Below are 17,331 nucleotides of genomic sequence, written 5' to 3' on the forward strand. Positions count from 1 at the left end.
ATTCATCACGTTAAAGCTCGGGACTATCATTTTCATATAATTTAGGAGAACTCAAGTCAAAAGTGAAGACACCAAACCACTGAGATTCAACCAAAGAATTTTGTAGTTTGATCATTTTAAGATGTATTCTTCATTTCAGATCAGGTACACAAAACAAAATAAACCATTCAGTCATGAACAAATTCAGTGTTTGAAACCAATGTTGTGTTTATTAAATCATTCATCCAAAAAATGTTCAACCAGTCTGTTGAATTCATCAGCAAATCTCAGGTGAAGATTATGTTTCCCCTCAGGCATCAGGTGTAATCTGGACTCAGGACAGATCAAATAGGTCTACAGTAATTTAATAACTCTGAAGTAAATGATAACTTGGCATATTTGTGTATTTTCTCACCGTGAACCCTTGATGTGTTTCAGCAGGTACTGTGGGTGGAAATTGGGAACCATGGGGTCTTTCTCTCCATGGATAATGAGGGTTGGACAGCTGATCAGTGGCAGCAACTCCATACAGATACTCCCTATTCAGAGCAAATTTAACATTTTCATTATTTGAACCAGTTGACAGGAAGCCCTCCTTAGATTAAAGGGTTTAACTTACGGTTCCTGGTAATAAAAGACCACAGAAAACAATCACGTAAAGATGTATTTTCCCTTTGGTTGTCCTCCAGCCTTCCTTCCCCTCATATCCTAATTACAAACGCAGCAGGGAGCTAGAAGAACTGGTGGATCTCTACCTTCTGGCCTGTGTGTATACTCTGAGATTCCATCCACCCAGGCCTCCCACAGTTTAGCAAAGACTTCTGCTCCATACATCTCCTCCATGGGCTGCCTCATCCGCGCACTCCACTTGGAGACATCACGGACCGCTAGGGTGAAACGAGGGTAAACATTGAAGAAGGACTATGCGAAGAGTTCAAGAGAACACAGGCAGCAGAGGGCTACCATCGTAGAGCTCCATGTCCTGCTGACTGACAAAAGCGTTGCAACCCCACACAACCAGTTTTCTGATCTTGCCAGGGTTCTTTGCTGCTGCAATCAGGGCTGTGATTCCTCCATCGCTCCATCCCAACAGAGAGAACTTGGAGAATCCTAAAGCCTATGAACCAAGCAAATACCAATTCAAAAGCATGAAATCTACAGTAACCGTTATTATTTTATCCAGCAGCCCAGATCATCTAGAATATCTACAGTAAATGGTTTTGCTACATTAATAATTATCAGCATTATCTGATTTACCCCCCACCCCCACCCCAACACACACACACACACACACACACACACACACACCTTCATCAGATCCATTGCATCCTTCGCATCCCGCTCAAAGAAGTCAGGAGGGAAGTCTCTGTCCGGGGGGCGAGACCTTCCGTAACCTCGGGGGTCCCATCCAACCACCGTGAAAGTTTCCTTACTGAGAGACTTTAGCTGGGGTCCAAAATCAGTCCGAGCGCTTCCTGCAGCAGAGGTGGGAGGGTGTGAGACTGTGCGCGGCCATGTGCGCGGCCATGTGCTGAGCATATTTACCCAGGGCGCCAGGCAGCAGCAGGACGCCGTGTTTGCCTGCGCCCGTCAGCTCGAAGTGCAGATCCACCCCGTTCACATGCTGGCGGCCCCCGGAGCTGCAGGGGACACAGGCCGCCCTGAATCTGCTACATTTGAGGGATTTTCCTCTCAAACACGAGACCAAAGCGTCCCAAATTTAACCGAAGCAACTCGCCCTTTGAGCAGCATTTAATCAGCACCCTGTCTGTTGCTCCCCAACCACCGACAACGCGGCTGGAAACCCGACGGAAGCAGAAAGCAACAATCATTTTCATTTTAAATTCGTCTCTTATTTTTGGTACATTAATTTTTCTGCTGCCATGTGTGCAAACACCGTTGCATCTGAGACCCGCACTGCCACATTTGAGTCCAACCACGACACTTTTACCTTCTCCAGCGGCCTGTTCGACCTTTGGAGGCTCCAGTCAAAGATTGTACCGAACGTTCATTCTGTCTGTCCGAGGGCAACAGGCTTGTACCATATCACATGTCTCCTAATATCCTCACATGCAGGCGGTTACCATTGCGACCGGAGCGCCGCCACCGACCTCTGGACGTCAGTTCTGCGTTTCAGGAACCCTCCGAACAGACGCGAGGCCATTTTCCTTCCTGCTGCTCTGAAGTTCTGCAGCCCGTTAATGATTCTGCAGCTGCGCTGCTGCAGGAGCTTTAAGAGATTGAAAAGAGATTAAAAATATTACATGCATTGTTTTAAAAAGGTTTAAATCATTTTTGTGGAATAAATATCTGACCAAAAATGTGAAGTATAAAAAATGAAAGACTTAATGATATCTACACTTGGCAAAAACTGTAGGTGAGGCTTTAAAAAGCGGACCGTCGGCCAAAATATCTAAAGGTTTTTACTAGTTAGTACTAGGTTAGTACTAGTTACTGGAAAAATCAACAAAACAGTGCCAACATTACACGTACATTTTCCTATTTTTGCATCAAAATGTTGAAAGTCTGCATTCAAATCAAAATCGAATTTTAAGTTGTGCAGTTTATGATTCAAGCTGTTAAATAAAGCAATTAATTAATTTTCTTTTAAATCCCGCGTGCTTGAAATTGGGGTTATTTTTTTAAAGAATCATATAACTGTGACTGTGTATATATTCTGAATCACTGTAGTGGGTATGAAAGGCCAGAGGGTGGCGCTGTATGCCCAGAAACTGCAGCAGTATAAAATGTAGTCTTAAATGTGGTGAGAAGAAAGAAACAGAGGAAGGGTTAGGGTTAGGGTTAGTCTAGACAGGACAAGTTAGGGTTAATCTAGACAGGACGAGTTAGGGTTAGGTTAGTCTAGACAGGACGAGTTAGGGTTAGGGTTAGTCTAGACAGGACAAGTTAGGGTTAGGGTTAGTCTAGACAGGACGAGTTAGGGTTAGGGTTAGTCTAGACAGGACAAGTTAGGGTTAGGGTTAGTCTAGACAGGACGAGTTAGGGTTAGGGTTAGTCTAGACAGGACAAGTTAGGGTTAGGGTTAGTCTAGACAGGACAAGTTAGGGTTAATCTAGACAGGACAAGTTAGGGTTAGTCTAGACAGGACGAGTTAGGGTTAGGGTTAGTCTAGACAGGACAAGTTAGGGTTAGGGTTAGTCTAGACAGGACGAGTTAGGGTTAGGGTTAGTCTAGACAGGACAAGTTAGGGTTAGGGTTAGTCTAGACAGGACAAGTTAGGGTTAGGGTTTGTCTAGACAGGACGAGTTAGGGTTAGGGTTTGTCTAGACAGGACGAGTTAGGGTTAGGGTTTGTCTAGACAGGACAAGTTAGGGTTAGGGTTAGTCTAGACAGGACAAGTTAGGGTTAGGGTTAGTCTAGACAGGACGAGTTAGGGTTAGGGTTTGTCTAGACAGGACAAGTTAGGGTTAGGGTTAGTCTAGACAGGACAAGTTAGGGTTAGGGTTTGTCTAGACAGGACGAGTTAGGGTTAGGGTTAGTCTAGACAGGACGAGTTAGGGTTAGGGTTAGTCTAGACAGGACAAGTTAGGGTTAATCTAGACAGGACAAGTTAGGGTTAGGGTTAGGGTTAGTCTAGACAGGACAAGTTAGGGTTAGGGTTTGTCTAGACAGGACGAGTTAGGGTTAGGGTTGTCTAGACAGGACAGTTAGGGTTAGGGTTTGTCTAGACAGGACAAGTTAGGGTTAGGGTTAGTCTAGACAGGACGAGTTAGGGTTAGGGTTAGTCTAGACAGGACAAGTTAGGGTTAGGGTTAGGGTTAGTCTAGACAGGACGAGTTAGGGTTAGTCTAGACAGGACGAGTTAGGGTTAGGGTTTGTCTAGACAGGACGAGTTTAGGAAATGATACCAGAGTTTGTTGTCCCTGTTCACAAGATTCCTGAAGAGTTGCATCTGAAATCATCATCATTCCTCTTTATACATAAATGACAGTAACAAGTCAATCTTTCTTCTTTAGCAACCCAAACTACAGCAACACAGGCCACAGCAGTGTGTGTGTCGGGTCCTGTACTTCCTAGACAAAGGTGTGAGTTCTGTGCGGGTTTATCAGGTTACAAGAAGTGGCCGCTTTCCTTCGCTTCCTCCTCACCTGACGCAGGAGAGTTTACAGAAGACTTGGACACTGAAGCCCAGAACCAGAACCGGTACTCTAAAGGAACGACGGTCACCATGGACAGAAAACTGTTTTACTGGATATTCTTGTTTGGATGTTTACATGAAGCATCTGCACAAGGTAAGAATGTTTCACGGCTTCCGTCATTTTCATTCTATAGTAAAGACCAGAGAATGAGAAATCTCACTAAAGTTAGAGTCAGCTGCCAATTTTTGTTTGACAATTTTGATCATTTACAAGACACGTAGCAATAAGTACTCAGTCAGTTATGATGATTAATTGCAAAATAAAGTAAACCTAAAGTACCTGAGAACACACAAATCCAATTGTCTTGTAATCACCTTTAAAAAAAATGAGCAATTTAAATGATGAAGCAAATATAAGGGCAGTTTAATCCTGTTGGGTTGAACAGAGGTGCCAACCTTACAGGATTCAAGGACAATCGTGACCAATAAACAAGACCATCATTGGGCTTTGAAGAGGGAATAAATGAATGCAAGTCTAAAATCTAGCAATTAAAAATCATAAAAACTCAAAACCATTGAAGTCAATTTCAAACTTTAACCAATTATCGACCATAAGGGTGAACCAGACATTTGCTGACAGCATTGTATGTAGTGATGAAGATGATGATATTGCAGGCTCTGCAGCAGCAGGATCCACGTCTCAAAACACTTCTGCAGTGTTAGTCCTCACAAATGCAACCAGGATCACCCTAACTACAGGGATTTCGTCATCCACCGCTGGTCTCACAGCAGCAGTAACACAGGGCAACGCAGTCCCCAACATTAACAAAACTGCTATGACAACATCTGAAAAGACTCGAACCAGAAACCTCAGGAAAGCTCAGGATCGAAGCAGCACCACTGTGAAGTCAGCAGTCATTAACGCTTTGGCTTTAGCCTTCACAAATTCCCAAACAGCAACACCATCAACCAGCACCAGTGTGGCTCCAACCTCCACGACTGGGACTCAAGCAAATGCAACAACTACAACCAACAAAGCTGCTCCGTCCAAAGAAGCAACGGAAGTGACAACATCCATCACAGCTATTGAAGGAAGCACAAAAGCAAGTGCAACAGCTACAGCTGTTTTTCCATCGTCCACTCCGACTCCAGCAACAGGAACTTTATCCAATTTGAATCCAACTTCAAATAACACAACAAGAACAGTTACCAGTTCAGCATCACTACATGACCTCTGTTCAACAACCACACACGAAATCCTCCCACCATCTGACACCACAAGACAAGTCAATCAACCCGCAACTCCACCTCCAACAGCAACAACAAACACATCTCATATCTTCAGACCATCTGAGTCCACAACACAAGGTGCAACAACTAGTACTGGATTTTCCACTTCCTCTCCTACCTCCACTCTGAGTTCAACAGATGCTTCAGCCACAGCAACTCCAGCACCAACCATAGCAGCAACTCTAATTAGAACACTGCCAGATAGTGAAACAATGAGTGGAGCAACCAAGACTCTGAAAATAAAGCCCCTAATCACTAAAACCTCCATAACTCCAAGTAAAATAACACCAGAATTGAACATCCCACTTCCAGCCTCACCAGTTCCATCCACTAAATTCACACCATCGCCAATTCCATCCCAGTTGTCCCCAGCATCAGAGACCACCACTCTATTAGCAAGTTCCACTGTGATTCCTACAACTCCAACCTTTGCTACCGCAGCGATACATGTTGCAAGTACAGGTGAAAAAATAGCAACAAGTAAGGAAACCAACAAGCCAACTACAATGACTGGTATGTCAATCACCTCAAATCTAGCAACAACTACTACAGCAACTATAGAAATCTCAACTTCAGCTCTGATAACTGCAGACAAAATTCCAGCAACCACTGTGGCATCTCCAACCTCCACAGCATCAGGCACCACAGCGAAAGATGGAATAACTTCAACTGCACCGCTCAATGTAGCTCCACACCCACCTTTATCTCTAACAAATAAACCCTTTCCCACGACGATACCTGTTGCAACAGCAACCATACACAAGAGGAATGCAGAAGTCACTAGTTCATCATTGGTATCAGCAGCCAGCACAGACACGACTCCGGCTTCATCCAACACCGTCAAAACGACTGCAGAAATCACAAACGCAGGTCAAAGTGCATCTCCAAACTCGATACCCTCAGACACCACCGTGAAGAGTGAAATAACCACAGCTATTAGCGGAGTTACTGCCCTTCCCACTGGAACTATCGATTCACCTCAGACAACCACTGCAACATTCAAAACAACCCAGTCTGTACCAGTCACATCCATTGCGAACAGTGCCTTTAATCCAACCGCCACCAACTCAGCACCAACACCAGCGGTTATCACCATAACTACCACTCCATCTATCACAGCTGCAGTCACCACACCTCTGTCCCCATTCACCACATCCACAGCTCCAAATTTGACACAGACCCCTGTGAATGTAGACACCTCGACCCAAGCTCCTTCCAAAACTGCAGCTCCGATCTCCATGAGTGGAGCCACAACTGGAGACACCATCGCTGTGGCTCTGCCGACTGCATCCGCCCCTCCAAGTGGGTGGATGCCGACTGCATCCGCCCCTCCAAGTGGGTGGATGCCGACTGCATCCGCCCCTCCAAGTGGGTGGATGCCGACTGCATCCGCCCCTCCAAGTGTCGCAGCCACAACTTCAGCTCAAGCCGCCGGGACTATCACAACTCCTACATTTGCGGTTCCAACAACAGTACCTATAGAAACAACTGCAAGTCTCACCAGAATAAGAACAGGTGCCACAACACCCAGAAAAACTGTTCCTCCATCTGCAGAACCTGAGATTGCCTCGACCACAGCGAGTGTTTCAGAACCAACATTCGTAGAGCCAAACATTATTGGTGTTACAGTATCAGCTGGTCTTGCAGCTACCACATCAGCGGCTACGGCTACAATTAGGCCATCTAACGCCTCAACAATGAATACCCCTTTAATTATATCAACTGGAAAAACAGCGGTTGGAGGTATGTGACTTGCTAATCTTCTTGAATGTTTATAACATAAAATATAATAAAATTATGCGATTCATTTTTTTCATTCCACAGGTTTGGTATTGCTGGCACATTTACAGATGAAGATAAATTCTTACAGAGAGGTCACCAACTCAACCATTGTTACACTTGTTGAGCAGGTGTGTAAGAAACCCTAACCCTAACCCTATGATGGTAAAGTAATAATGGAGAGTGAACGGGGAAAATAAACTCATCACTTTTATTTCCTGCTTTTTAGTTTTTTAGAGACCAGCTAAAAGAAAGGAAGCACTTGGCCACAGTGACAAACATCCAAAGGGTTCCAGCTGTCCCGTAAAGCATCACATGGACAGAGTTTATCCATATTACCTGTCAGCATATCAAGGTGTTGCTTCTTGAAGTAGAACAGAAATGTGAGATTTGAAACTGTCACAAAATCAAAACCACTAATGCAGCTCAAGTGTGAGAGCTGGTGTCAACATCATCTTTTTACTTACACAAAGGTTTGAAACTTTGTCACCTTAGTCATAATGTTACCGCTGTGGCAAGATGCTGAAAAGTTAGTCCAGCATTTGTTACTTCCAGGCTGGACTATTGTAATTCTTTATTATCAGGGTGTCCAAACAACTCTTTCAGAAGCCTCCAGTTGATCCAAAATGCTGCAGCCAGAGTTCTGACAGGTATTGACCACAGAGGTCACATGACTCCTGGACTGGCGTCGCTTCATTGGCTGCCTGTTAAATTTAGAATCATTTTTAAAACCCTCCTCCTGACCTACCAGGTCCTCAGAGGCCTAGCTCCATCCTACCTGGAGGAGCTAGTGATACCTTACCAGCCCAATAGACCGCTCCGCTCTCAGAATGCTGGTCTACTTGTGGTCCCCAGAGTCTCTAGGAATAGAATGGGGGGCCGAGCATTTAGCTATCAGGCCCCCCTGCTATGGAACCAGCTCCCTGTCCCAGCCCCCCTGCTATGGAACCAGCTCCCTGTCCCGGCCCCCCTGCTGTGGAACCAGCTCCCTGTCCAGGCCCCCCTGCTGTGGAACCAGCTCCCTGTCCCGGCCCCCCTGCTATGGAACCAGCTCCCTGTCCAGGTACGGGAGGCTGACTCCATCGCTACTTTAAGATCAGACTTAAAACCTTCCTCTTTGATGAAGCTTTTTGTTACTAATTCAGTAGTTCCAGTTACTATCATAGACAGACAAACTATCATACTTAGGGGGTCGTCTAATCATTAGGTTATATAATAATATAGAAATAATTATCTAATCGTTAGGTCACATCTTAGCTGTGCTGTTAGAGGCCGAGGCTGCCGGGGTCCAGAACCATGATCACCTGACAGGCCTCTGTCACCCCACTGGGTCATGGTTTCCTCGCCTCTCCTCTCCTCTCCTCTCCTCTCCTCTCCTCTCCTCTCCTCTCCTCCTCTCCTCTCCTTTCCTTTCCTTTCCTCTCCTCTCCTCTCCTCTCCTCTCCTCTCCTCTCCTCTCCTAACCCTAACCCTAACCCGAAGGATGTTGACCTAACCCTAACCCTAACCCTAACCCTAACCCAACAGTGCAGCCATTTCCAGCAGATGTTAGCAGGTTCACTCACATAAATCCAGTGTGCTTTTGATGAAGAGAAAAACTGACAACTTCGATTAGATAAGGGGGCATTTTTTGGGTCATGACAGAGCAAATAATTCTTAATGATGACAAACTTTGCATTATTATTCTTTTAAGCACCTAGTAACTGCAAGCAAACCATTTTACCAAGGGTTTAGAACCAGTGTCTTATATTTGCCTGGTTTGTTATGGTCAGTAAGTTTGCTGTTTTGACAGCTGTTTTATCTCATTTTTGGGTGCGGAATTTAAACCTGATCTAAGCTTTGGTCGATCAGGTTAAGTAAACACTTTCACCTGGGGCTCCATTTACCTGGGAGAAAGCGGTTTCTCCCTGGTAGGATGCAAAACCGGCTGGATTCCAGCCTTCATGGATTGGACTTGCCCATCAGAGGTCAAATCCAGTCCTCGAGGGTTGAATTCAAGCCGGGATTTACATCCTACCAGGCAGGAAATGCTTTCACCAAGGTAAATGGAGCCCCAGGTGAAAGCATCTACCTGTAGGACAGAAGGTCTGGCTTGGATCCGGCCCTCGATGCCCACCCCTGGTCTGATGGCACTGCGTGCGTGCACTGATCTGTTGGCAGCTGCACACACCTCTCAGCACACTGGCTCAACTGGGACAGCACCAACAAGTTGCCCCGTAGCTGGAGAGGAGTCCAGTCGTGGTCAGTTGGCAGGTCTGACTGCAGCTCATCAGGAGAACTTGGCTGATCTGGAGGGGGACATGTGGAGAAAAACCTGACCTGGAATCAGCATGCCGACTTTAGTTGCTGCGAACTCAACAGAGGCTTTTTTCAGATTGTCCCCCAGTGTAATTCAGAGCTGCCTCTGGTCCTGGTCCAATGAGAACCAGCCATCATGGCACAGAACATTCACCTGTCTGTGTTAAGCCCAGAATACCGTATGGACGTACTGTTTGTGCTCAGGAACCCAAATCGCAGCAACATTCCCACTTAGGTTTTCCTTAGAAAACTATTTTCCTAACTTTCCTATGTGAAAACCCCAAATGTGTGTGTAAACTACCAGTTTCAGTGTGGCAGCGGTGGATCCATTTCCCATGAGTGTGACTTGCATCCTTCTAACAAAGTAATCCCAGTGTGAAAAGAGGATTTTGAAGAGCTGCTCATTATTTCCAAAACTGGAAGAGCAACTTGCTGTTAACCACCTTACAGGAAAACATTTATCGCTGGTTTCTCATTCAGAAAATTCTCTCAAGAAACGCACGATTGCTTTTCAGATTAGAGGTTTCGGGTGTTTTACCAAATTTCATGAAGAATGTAGTCTGCTGTTAGAATGAACTTTATTTGTTCTGAACCTTTCATCCCATCACAAGTATTTCTCAGATGAGTATATTCTTCTTCCAAGTCTCAGTATTTCAAAAGTCTTTACGCCTCACTGACCTGGTTGGGTTAACCCTAACCTGGTGAGGGTTAGGGTTACTAGCTGTTCTTAACATTGCAGCCCCTTTTCTTTACAGTCACACCTGGAATGTAACATTGATATGTCAGCCCACGTTTGCGCTGTATTATCCAGATTATAACAAATAATCATCTGGAGCAACATTTTCAACAATAACCTAAACAGCTTTAACCTGTTTCACCCATAGTTTCTTGATTTCTCTAATAAATCTTCTAATTGCATATTAAGCTGGAGTTGTATACTTGACATTTTGTAAAGATGATGCTTCATTATTGATTCCCTGGGCTCCTGGACAGTTTCTGGTATCTTCGAGAGATTTTGTCCATCTTCAGTTCTTACTGTAAATGACCTTGGTGCAACCTCTTGAAAACCATTTCTTTGTTGTCCGACTGTATCACTACCAAACAGCGATACGAGTGGTTTGGCTGCTTCGTCAGAAGGATTTCGGATTCGCCACAGGTGGTCATGGTTTATCTTTCAGCTCTGAATGTTGTTTCTGCTTAGAGAACATTTGTAGCATCATTCTCAGCATCAGTAGCTCAGCAGGTGACTCGTGACCATCAAGCGGTGAAGAACACGACCTCCCCGGGTGTTTTAAAAGCTAATGTGTGGTAGAGTTAAAAGGAGTGCGCCAGAGGACCTCAGGGTCCGTGGGGAAGGGGGGGAGTAAAAGGTCAGACAAGTATGAAGGCCCAAGACCATTAAGACATTTAAAAGCTAGTAAAAGAACTTCCAAATCAATCCTGAAAAACACAGTGTGATTTTAAAACTGGTGTAACGTGCCTCCACCCTCTGGCCCCTGTCATCCCTCGTGTGGCTGAGTTTTTTTTAAATAATCGTGAATTAAAAATACTCTTTTTGGGAAGACCAGAGAGCAGGGACTCACAGTCGGGGAATTACAGGAAGCTACTGAACTGGAGGTAAAAGCATGTATCAGTACCTCTGTGCTGATCTGAGACAGAAATTGGCGAACTTTTGAATATATTCTTAAGGTAGAAAGAAGCTAAAAGTGAAATTTCTGTTTTGTCCTGGTTTAGCTGTAGGAAATCTGCTGCCATCGAAGACGTGATGCCAATAATAGATTTAAAAAGGGCATCAATTGGCTCTGTGTCATCACAGCGATGTACATTTCAGTATCAATAGGGTCATAGGACCCTGAGGAACCCCATACGTTATCTTGTGGATTCCTGAGGAAAAATTGGGTCCAACAATTCTGCCTAAAGTAAATCATTCACCTTCTAGCCCAAATATATCTCTCTCTGCCACCCTTAAAATGGGAAATAGACCAGGTCAGACTTCTGGACAAAAGTGTGTGTGTGTAATTATGTTTAAAATGACTGAAATTACAAATATCGGTTGCAATATTTATAGCTGTGATTCATATATTGACCATGCAGGTAATCTATTTAATATTTATGGTAATTACTGTGACCTTTGGAATCCTTTCAAAAAGCAATTTGATTTTAGAAGAACAATAAAAAAAATGAAATGGAGAAAAAAAGAACATGAATCCACAATGAGCAGAAGAGCAGAGCTTCTGTTGGGGAGGAGAACAAAGAGTTTTAGGGGGAAAAGCACAAAAGAAGAGGCAGATCTAAAGAGGAGTGCTGCTACCTGCTGCTAGGGGAGTGGAGACTGTTTCATTTGCTCCAGAATATTTGAAATTCTCCTTCTCCCTATGAATAATTTTCCACTTTAGGAGCTCTCTTCAGGAGTAAGGCGCTTCGGGAAAAATGTTTTTCTTTCGAGAAAATTCAAGGAATCGACAAATTCTAAGATTTTTCTTGACTAAGAGCTACTTTCAATCTTAGGAGTCTGTAAATAGGGGCCAAGGACTTTTAAAGGTGCATATACAATGAAGAATAATACTGCTGTAGGATTCAAAAGTTCAGGAAGCATTTTAAGAGTTAATGAGTTGTGAATGATTAAAATTGATCTCTTTTTTAAATTTTACTTGGGTCATACAGAACCAAAAATACCTCTTGATTAACACTATAAAGCCCTTCATCAGGTACTGAGACACAGGTCAGTCCACCGTCGGGCGACCCGTGAAACCTGGGGCGCCGTCCACGGCTCTGCTGAGCAGCATCAGCAGGTCAACTGCCGCCGCCACCCCTCTGGGCAGGAAGAGCTCCAGAGTGTTCGCCGAGGTGTGGGGCAGACGCACGTAGGACTCGCTCACATCCTGAGAAGTTCATAGAAGTCAAGGAAATTTGACACAATAGGTAGAAAAGAAGAATTGAGCTTTTCATGGATTTTAACCAGTGAAAATGATTAATTAGGTGGTCACCTGCTAGATACATCATCCTTTGATTCTATTTTGTTAGGTGTAGCTTGACCTTGATGTAGTTACAGATGGTTCACAACACTGCCTCCTAGTGACTGGGCACAATGTGCTAAAAATGCTAAATGACTCTATAATGAGCTGGCAGCCTGTGAAGGGTGGACCCCCACCTCATCAAATTGTACATTCATTCGTTTATCCAGCTAATATGATTCAGCTAATAACAGAAAAATGCTTAGCCAATGACCAACCTGGGAGTAAAAGCGCAGAGAGATGAGTGTAGAAAGGCCGAAGAGAGGCAGACGACCAGCTCCCGTTATGAAGCTCAGCAGGTCTTCAAAGGAAAAATCTGCCTGACCATCTGACGAAGAACATTTGGATTAGAATCTTCTCATTAACATGAGTCATCCCAGTTCCCAGAGTCTCCACGCCTTCATTCTTACCTCTGACCTTTTCCAGGGCAGCTTCCCAGTGTCTGACTGTTGCTTCCTCCGCCGCCCTCAGCGGGCCGTCTGATTGGCTGTAGCAAACGGTGAAGAGCTGTTGGAACTCTTGGTGGCTCAGCGGGCGTTGCTGCACGCTTGTCATCACCGGGCAAAACATCTCCCAGCGGGACTCAATCATATCCCACAATCCCCCACAGCTGTTCAGGCCGTCCTTAAACTGGAAAATCATACTGGCCACCCTGCAGAGGCAGGAGGAAGAGGGCTTCTCCATCAACTCACTCACTCGAAGAAAAACATTGGAGAAAAACACAAAAATTCAGTTTTGTTAGGCTGAGCTGACCACTGACTTTAGTAGAAGAGATTATTATCAAATGTATTCAGATCAGAGGAAGAGTTCAAACTCCACACACGTACCTGTGGAAAATGTAATGTTTGACAACGCTGCTGTAGACGGCTGGAATATGATCCGACTGTTTTAGGCAGATTTCAGAGATGCCACAGCTCAGCAGCCAGTGGCACAAGGAGGAAGGGAGGGAGCGCACGTCAGCACAGGAGCGCAGCTGCCAGAGGAGCGCAGATAGGTCAGCGTGCGTGCGTGTGTGTGCGTGCGTGTGGTGTATGGGTGCATGGGGGGGTGCGTGCGTGCATGGGAGTGTGTGTGCATGCGTGTGTGTATGGGTGCATGGGGGGTTGCGTGCGTGCATGTGCGTGTGTGTGCGTGTGTGTGTGTATGGGTGCATGGGGGGGTGCGTGCGTGCATGGTGAGTTGTGTGTGCATGCGTGTGTGTATGGGTGCATGGGGGGGTGCTCGTGCGTGCATGTGCGTGTGTGTGCGTGTGTGTGTGTATGCGTGTGTGTGTGTGTGTATGGGTGCATGGGGGTGCGTGCGTGCGTGGTGTGTGCATGTGTGTGTGTGCATGTGCGTGCATGTGTGTGCGTGCATGTGTGTGCATGTGCATGCGCGCGTGTGCATGTGTGTGTGCATGTGTGCGTGTGCATGTGTGTGCATGTGCATGCGCGTGTGCATGTGCGTGTGCATGCGCGTGTGCATGTGCGTGTGCATGCGTGCGTGTGCATGTGTGCGCGTGCGCATGTGCGTGCACGTGCTGGTACCTGTTGCAGCCGGCTCTGCACCTCAGTACCGACGATTTGGCTCCAGCTGAAATCCTCCAACGACGGATTCTTTCTGCACATCAACTGTGGCAACGAAACATTTAAAAAGGAGAAAATCAAAACAACCAAGCGAGTCCGCGGCTAAAGTTAGCATCTTCTTCCAAATCCAACCTGATAGAGCGCAGGGTGCAGACACTGAGGCCCAGGGCCACGATGAGCCAAAGACCAACCAATCAAAACGCCTGCTTTGTAATACAGCCTCATGTCAAGAGCTGCAAGGTCATAGGTCAACAACAGACGCCCGGGAAGACCCTCAAATACACAACTGTCCCGCAGCCCATTCAAAACTAATCTGGGCAAGAAAAAAAAGATGGATGAAGAGATTGATAGATTTAAAAAGATCAGTATTATCTGACACCCATTTAGCTAAGTTGAAGCTAAAACTACTCCTAACTTAAATTAATTTAAGACACAGCTTCAAAGGTTTTATGTAAAAAATGAAAGTGTTACCTGAAGAACTCTCTGACCGGCTCACTGCTGTCCGTCTCCTCCCCGACGAAGGAGACAATCGGAGTCTTCCTGAAAGAGAACGTGGGCGCTGCCACCACCTTCAGAGCCTCGTGTAGGAGGTCATCCCTCTTCACACGGATGTAGATCTTCTCATCTGGATCCGTGTTCTCCTGCCTGAACAGGCGAAGCAGACTGTCCAGTGTGACCTGCACATCAGAGCACCGTAAGGCCACCAGAATTCTGAAGACATTTTTATTTAAAAAGCAAAGTTTCCTTGCTGAGATAAACTCACCTCTTCACCAGTCTGCTGCCCAACCTGGTCCAGGCAGCACGCCGTAGCGTTGTCCACACAAAACATCCTTCCATTTGACAAAACAAGTCATTAATGAGATAGACTGATCTAAATCTTTGGACTAAGAGGAACAACTCATAATTTACCTTTTTTTCACCAATTTGTCAGGTTCCACCTTTGGAAAAAATGATTTGTTTAGAATTTATTGATATAAAATGAAGCAGGACTGTTTACCCAGACTGTGACCGGTCCATTTCCCCTCTCCATCCCACAATGATTACCTGTTTGCAGTCCAGGTGAGTGAGGACATACAGAGGGCCACGTTCACAGATCTGGAGCACCTGACCTCCAGTCCAGCCCTCTGATGGGGTTTCTGGGACAAACAACACGCTGGAGCCCTGCACACGCTAGAAAGCCAGCACACGCCTATAATCTGTGGCATGAAGGTTATGGGATGAAAATAAGCTTCACTCACCTGGAGGAAGGTAAAAAACAACTTCTGTCCAGCCGGTTGTACAAACCACCTGCTGAAGAACAGCACCAGGCAGTTCTGCATCTGAACGGCCGACCAGTCCGAGTCAATGGTGATGCGGGAGGTCACGGTCGGAGACGCTCTTTGTCTGAGGCGTAGAACAGGTTGTCTAGAAAGAACAAAACACATTGGTTGAATCAAGTTAATCAAGATGGTTAGTTAATCAAGATGGTTAGTTCATGGCTCCCCTGTTTGGGGGCTGACAGACAGAATCCTAAATGGATACAAGACCCACAAGATTCAAGCGCACATCCCATTTTTATTAGATTTGTGTGTCACCTCTAAAAAACGTGATTTAATGGCACACAAGGATGCAAATGCCTCATTTAAACCTCATACCTGGACAGTCTCACCTGTCCAGGTATCCACCAGGAAGACAAATGACATCTTTGACCACCAGTCCAGTGTTCTGCAGCACTCGCCTCCATTTTAGTGGAGCAATCTTCCACGACGCCTGCAGCAGATAAATAAACAGATAAAATAGGGACAGAATCTGTGTGAGTCAACGAATAAAGCGAGCAGTTGTGCTTTTACCTTCACGGACTTACTGTTGGAGGGAAGCATCTGGATGAATGAAGAAAATAAGAAATCAAACTACAATCAAGCGCTTCTTTAAAAATATCACTACGCATTAACATCCCGGATGTTTCTGACCTGCATTTCTATGTCCGTTCTCTCCATCTTTCCTGGAACCAGACTGTAGGGCTTCAGCTTTTCATTGGTCAGAAGCTCCATTTGGGCTTTGCATGGACTTGGGCTGGTTTGAGTCTGAACAGGCAGCTCTGGGTCCTCTTCATCCTCATCATCGAGGACCAGAGGATGTTTGTGGCATTTCTGAGATAAAAGCAGGAATGAAAAAATCCTCCAACATGTGTATTTTGTTATGTTGGGGGTTTTCCACTAATGACCTTGTTAACTAAATGGTCACACTGATTGATAAATTTAGTTTGTGCCCGTGGAGGTCACAAGTTTCCTCAGATTCAGACTCACGTGTAGATTCACAGGTTTTCTCAGCTGCTCCTCTTGTGTTTGGATCGCCGCACACGACTCCTCTGAGGAGAATAACTCCATCTCGATGTTTTCTGTCATCGTCATGGCAGCTTTTCTCTCAGTTCTCATCCGGTCTTACCTTTTTCCACTCTTTCCCAGATTTCCTGTTTTGCTGCTCTACTTTTAAATTCTTTCTTTCTCAGTGATAAAGCCTGATCCTTCAGATAATTCCGGAGATGATAAAACGACGGTGGCCTTCCAAACACCGAAGACTTCGTTAGTACAGGCTGTGATGTTTCAGGGTCTGACGCTGTGATTGGCTCAGGCTGCTGCCGTCCCGCTGTGGTCGGTGCTCCAACGTGGTGCTGAACAGTGACTGGTTGACAGCATTGATTGGTTGAGTTTGTTTTTCCTCTTTCTTCATGGTAAATTTAAGTGTTGAAATGGTTTGTTATATTAGATTTTTTCCCAAACAAAATTATGAATAAAGACTATGATCATTTAGCTTTTTAATTTCAATTTTCTGTCTTTTTTAGAAGATCATATTTCCCTGGAAAGAACTGAAAAAGTCTTAGAATTGACCCTAAAATGTGTTTTTTCCCTAAAACTGCACGCTCAGCAGTCTCCAATCAACACAGCAGCAAACTTTAACCGTACATACAAGATTAAAGACTTTTAGATTAAAAAGAGCTTCAGCTCATCGAGTCCTCATCATCGTCAACGCCACCTACAACCTGATGAACTCTGATTGTGTCAGAAGTAACTGATCAAAGCACAAAATGATCAGTGAAGGTTAAAGTTCAGCTGAATCAGTAACCAGGAAGTCACAGGAACAATATCATTTAGGATGAAAGTGATTAGGTAAATTAATCTTGTTTTCAATATAAAAAACAATTACAATATGGTCATAAAGAAGCTGAATGTAAAAAACTGAATACTCTTCTGACCTTCATATCTGCTTCTTTTCTGTATTAATAGAATAGAATAGAATAGAATAGAATAGAATAGAATAGAATAGCTAA

At 45.0% G+C, this 17,331-nt stretch overlaps 2 protein-coding genes across 9 annotated transcripts; one reads left to right on the top strand and one right to left on the bottom strand.

Annotated features, from left to right (window-relative positions):
* Positions 1–182: 182 nt before the first annotated feature.
* Positions 183–17,167, bottom strand: bphl (biphenyl hydrolase like). 7 transcript variants are annotated; one of them, XM_057037589.1, is made up of 21 exons: positions 16,310–17,167; positions 15,974–16,153; positions 15,854–15,883; positions 15,673–15,773; positions 15,263–15,428; positions 15,069–15,194; positions 14,934–14,962; positions 14,788–14,854; positions 14,496–14,701; positions 14,157–14,337; positions 13,986–14,069; positions 13,287–13,432; positions 12,870–13,111; positions 12,678–12,787; positions 2,064–2,209; positions 1,525–1,649; positions 1,288–1,454; positions 943–1,096; positions 735–866; positions 395–518; positions 183–307 (listed from the first exon to the last, which is right to left on the bottom strand). In XM_057037589.1, exons 1-21 carry the CDS (start codon positions 16,436–16,438, stop codon positions 217–219), a joined length of 2,736 nt encoding a protein of 911 aa, XP_056893569.1. In that variant the 5' UTR covers positions 16,439–17,167; the 3' UTR covers positions 183–216. The 7 variants fall into 7 exon arrangements, with proteins under 7 accessions (XP_056893569.1, XP_056893568.1, XP_056893567.1 ...); XM_057037588.1 differs by having other exon boundaries at positions 1,525–1,619; positions 12,870–13,150; XM_057037587.1 differs by having other exon boundaries at positions 12,870–13,150.
* Positions 4,047–8,533, top strand: LOC130528344 (mucin-5AC-like). 2 transcript variants are annotated; one of them, XM_057037595.1, is made up of 5 exons: positions 4,047–4,232; positions 4,754–7,111; positions 7,193–7,278; positions 7,377–8,354; positions 8,393–8,533. In XM_057037595.1, the coding sequence occupies exons 1-4, from the start codon at positions 4,169–4,171 to the stop codon at positions 7,452–7,454; spliced, it is 2,586 nt and encodes an 861-aa protein (XP_056893575.1). In that variant the 5' UTR covers positions 4,047–4,168; the 3' UTR covers positions 7,455–8,354; positions 8,393–8,533. The 2 variants fall into 2 exon arrangements, with proteins under 2 accessions (XP_056893575.1, XP_056893576.1); XM_057037596.1 differs by lacking the exons at positions 7,377–8,354; positions 8,393–8,533 and having other exon boundaries at positions 7,193–7,328.
* Positions 17,168–17,331: the final 164 nt, after the last annotated feature.

This window comes from Takifugu flavidus, chromosome 7 (assembly GCF_003711565.1).
Source record: "Takifugu flavidus isolate HTHZ2018 chromosome 7, ASM371156v2, whole genome shotgun sequence".
Classification (NCBI taxonomy): domain Eukaryota; kingdom Metazoa; phylum Chordata; class Actinopteri; order Tetraodontiformes; family Tetraodontidae; genus Takifugu; species Takifugu flavidus.

What these genes read in the sequence shown, in the direction of transcription:
- LOC130528344 (XM_057037595.1), top strand. Translation starts at nt 4,169, where the DNA reads ATGGACAGAAAACTGTTTTACTGGATATTCTTGTTTGGATGTTTACAT. An exon ending in ACATGAAGCATCTGCACAAG is followed by an intron (nt 4,233 to 4,753) that starts GTAAGAATGTTT and finishes ATGATATTGCAG; the next exon opens with GCTCTGCAGCAGCAGGATCC. An exon ending in TGGAAAAACAGCGGTTGGAG is followed by an intron (nt 7,112 to 7,192) that starts GTATGTGACTTG and finishes TTCATTCCACAG; the next exon opens with GTTTGGTATTGCTGGCACAT.
- bphl (XM_057037587.1), bottom strand. Translation starts at nt 16,438, where the DNA reads ATGAGAACTGAGAGAAAAGCTGCCATGACGATGACAGAAAACATCGAG. An exon ending in CTCACCTGGACTGCAAACAG is followed by an intron (nt 14,963 to 15,068) that starts GTAATCATTGTG and finishes TTTTTTCCAAAG; the next exon opens with GTGGAACCTGACAAATTGGT. An exon ending in TGCCCTGGAAAAGGTCAGAG is followed by an intron (nt 12,788 to 12,869) that starts GTAAGAATGAAG and finishes GTTCTTCGTCAG; the next exon opens with ATGGTCAGGCAGATTTTTCC.